This window comes from Egretta garzetta, unplaced genomic scaffold (assembly GCF_000687185.1).
Source record: "Egretta garzetta isolate BGI_Z169 unplaced genomic scaffold, ASM68718v1 scaffold85, whole genome shotgun sequence".
Taxonomy (NCBI): domain Eukaryota; kingdom Metazoa; phylum Chordata; class Aves; order Pelecaniformes; family Ardeidae; genus Egretta; species Egretta garzetta.
In genome coordinates, this window is record NW_009259718.1 from 3,219,667 (window position 1) to 3,223,361 (window position 3,695).

The following is a 3,695-nucleotide window of genomic DNA, read 5'->3' on the forward strand; positions in this document are numbered from 1 at the left end:
CCTGCTGATGGTAGGTTTACAATCATCTGGGCTGTCACATCAATTGCCATCAACACTAAGCCTAAGCAAAATTACTATTGTAGCCTTTTCCTTAGAGTTGCAGACCTGAACAGCAATACAGTGTTAATCAACTGGCTATACAGGGGGGGCTTATTGTTGTTTTTAAAACACACTCTGACATTTTAATAAGCCTTACTAATTTGATTGATAAAGCTAATAAACATTATGCTGTATGTTTTGGATTTCCAGAATTTATTTGGTTGGATATTTTATGACACTTCATTCAAGTAAACTAAGATGATAACAAATTAATACAATAATCATATCATCTTTTAATGTAAGTGGACTAGAAGAATTGGCTGCTAGACGACACTTCTCCAAGTTTTCTTACTCAATGACCCAGAAGTAATAATTTTCAACAAAGTCCTCCAATTTGTACCATTAGCAGGATGAGAGAAACATAAATAACAAGAGAGAACATATCTCTGTTGCAACCAAGTGAATATATATTTGAAATGCATAATCTCAAGTGTAGGATGTGTTCACAGAATCACAGAATGGCAGGGGTTGGAAGGGACCTCGGGAGATCATCTAGTCCAACCTTCCCACTAAAGCAGGTTCACCTAGAGCAAGTTGCACAGGACATGTGGGCTTTGAATATCTCCAAAGAAGGAGACTCCACAAGCCCCCTGGGCAGCCTGTTCCAGTGCTCTCACAAGACGGTTTATTTTAGAGTTGTAGCAAAAACACAACTCTCACAGAGAACAAAAAAAAAAAAGTGGGGGGGACAACACCTCATATAGTACAAGTGCAAATTTGAGGTCACCTCATCAAAAGATTTCTAGGATGTTTCCAAATGATGGATTGCTTTTAACATTTGAAACCACCTCCAATTATTAAAAAATATAATTGTGATCTTCCTGGTGAGCAATAGGTTTTGAGCTCAGTAAGTAAACAATTTAAAGAATTGGTTCTGCAAACAACATTTGTAGAAAATACTAAGCTACCATTCCAGTTTTCCAAACTAACACAGATGCTCATTAGCAGTTTTGCAAGTGAGGCTTTAAGAATAAAACCACTCGCCAGCCACCTGGTTCTTTAAATCTGAGCTCACAACAGAGCACTTCTCTGAAGAGCACATAAACAGCTCACTCACTCAATGCCTGGGAAAAAAAAAATCACAGAATCACAGAATCGCAAGGGTTGGAAGTGACCTCGGGAGATCATCTAGTCCAAACCTCTGTAACTGCAACTGCATCAGCATTCAACTGCTCTTTGAAATGGGGGCTACAACAGGCTCCTCTTGGAAGTACAGGGGCAAGTGAATTTTGAGGAAGTTGAGCACCGCAAAAGCAAAATTCATGACCCATCTCTTCAAGTCTTACAGTACTGCAACAGGGAAAGCTGTACCCAGGATGTAGGGCCCTACATAGGACATCATCTGTACATGGCAGTGGGATGTCTGGCTGTTAAGAGAACTCCTCACTGTTACATTGGGAACTCAACAACACTGGTTAATACAGTCCTCAACAGAGGAAGGCTCGCTTAACTGCCGAACACAACAGACACACCTAGCCAGTATATGCAAAAGAAGCAATAAGCAAGCAGTGTTATTTGGTATGTGCTGCAAGCCTACGGTGTGGAAAAAAAGTGTAAAGTGATCACGAGCCACACAGAGCAGGTCTGGAAGAGAAATCAATGGAACAGGTCCTATCCCTGCTAATCTCCACGCCTAGAGCTACACTTGCAGCATCCTTTCATCTACAAAGGAGGCCCTGGAATGGGGGCAAAAACTTCAGCATGGTTCCCTTCTCCACTTCTGATACTCCATCTAGATCACCTCTGTTCACCTCTGGTGAAGTACACTTTCCATCCTGAGGCCAAAAGGTTTAGAGGGTGCTTGCTCATTAAAATTCCTTATGCAAACCCAGAAGTCTCTCTTGCACTATCACAAGGTAGTCAAAAAAACTAATCCAGGAAATACTAAACAAAAAAAAAAATTGGTTAAGTGGAATTCAAGGGTGCCTGGCAGCTCCTCGTAGAGGACAGGAGCTCCAATTAACACAGTGAGTAAGAATGACGCTTCTCAGGGTGACGATGCAAAGGGACAGCTTTAAGGCTGCGTAATTGTGTGGTGCAAGAGACACACACAAAAGCCACATTTCATTCTCTTCTGGTGTTTGCATCTCAGCACCCATACTTGCTGTTTGCAGATATACTAGTTTTACAAGATCTCAAAAAGGCAAAATGAACCTTCAGGCATTTTGAAAGGACTAAGCAAGGCACAGGTAAGTTGTACACTAAGTGGTGTTAGTCAACAATGGTTAGAGTCCACCGTGAGGAAGTACACGCTTTTCTACAGCATTTGTGCAATGGGATCTCAGAAAACGCTCCACTTGCAGGATAAAAGCAGCTCTGTCCTGTGGGCTCGCGGAAACAGGTCTCACAAACCCAGCCAACAAGAACCTTGGAAAAGACTGCCTGAGTCAGGACCCACTTCAGGTTCTCTCCATCACACTGGTCTTTCCCTTTGGGAAAGATACCCTCTTCTTCCTCTCTAAGAGATCTCTAAAAAGCCCCACTACTCACCTTTGTCTGCTCTTTCCTGAGTTGCTTTAATAATGCTAAGTCATCCTGGGCCTTTTCCCTCTCTTCTCTGAGAGTTTTCACTACACTGGAAGTCTGAGCGATGCAGTTTTTGATGATTCTCTCTCTGCTGGTGTGAGCATCCATCAGCTAAGCGGGGAGAGAAAGAAAGTCACAACAACTAGTTCAGCAGAGAAAAAAAAGCCTCTGAGTTACAAGTTTAAGAGCGACTTTCCAAAGTCAAGTTACTGCTGTGCCTACAGAAATCCCTCTGACTCTGTAACCGACATGTCGGAAAACAACACCGCTTCAAGCAGCGGCTACCAACTCGATCACAAATCAAAGATACTCACAAGCAGGAGTCTCAGTGCAAAAACACGCTAGCACCCGTTTTTAAAAGAAGTGGACCAGGCTAATGCCATCCGCCGAAGCCCGAGGTACACCTTGACGGATCGGTACTGCAGAACAAATAAGTTCCCCATGTGGTTTTAAACTGAAGTAGCTGTTATGTGTGCATGGTTTAGCTACGCAGAGGAGTCAAGCACGCCGGTTACAGAGATACGTAAAAGCACGATATATCAAGGCAGTGATTTCCTTAGAAACTGAGGATGCTCTGTTGGCCACTGCACCCAGTAAAACATCAGGAAGTGAGCTGAAAGCCGAAGGAATGCACACTCACAGACTGGTACAGCTCTTTACACGTCTGGCTGGCATCAATTTTCCCCACAAAGGAAGCTGTTGGAATCGTAGTGTTTAACTCGTGGACGATTCTGTCATCGATCGTCCTCATCACCCTGAGCAACTCCTGTATTAGAAATAAAAGAAAAATATTTGCTTATACCTCTGAGAGAAGCTTACTGCAAAATATTTTGCAGGTCTTTTAACAAAAAATTAAGTCGCTTGCTTACAAACAGCAAAAAAACCCCAAACCCCACGAAGCAAACTATTTCTGCGGGCAGGGTTACGTGCTGCAAACCAAGCAGCTTCCTGAGCAATAAAGGCCAGAGGGAGGGGGAGAACCAGTCAGCGCCGAGCAACGAACATCCCCCCCGAAGCCCCCCGGCCCTGCCTGCCCAGCAGCCGGGCCCTGCTCGCACTGGCTCCCGCGG

At 43.8% G+C, this 3,695-nt stretch overlaps 1 protein-coding gene across 1 annotated transcript in view; it reads right to left on the minus strand.

Annotated features, from left to right (window-relative positions):
- LOC104126585 (coiled-coil domain-containing protein 58) overlaps positions 1 to 3,395 on the minus strand; it is a 9,273-nt gene extending 5,878 nt beyond the window's left edge. Inside the window, exons 1-2 of the mRNA XM_035894569.1 lie at positions 3,266 to 3,395; positions 2,590 to 2,736 (exon numbers count right to left, since the gene is read on the minus strand). Of these exons, the coding sequence (XP_035750462.1) occupies positions 2,590 to 2,736; positions 3,266 to 3,376 (258 nt within the window). The 5' untranslated portion in view covers positions 3,377 to 3,395. The remainder of the gene's footprint in view (positions 1 to 2,589; positions 2,737 to 3,265) is intronic.
- Positions 3,396 to 3,695: the final 300 nt, after the last annotated feature.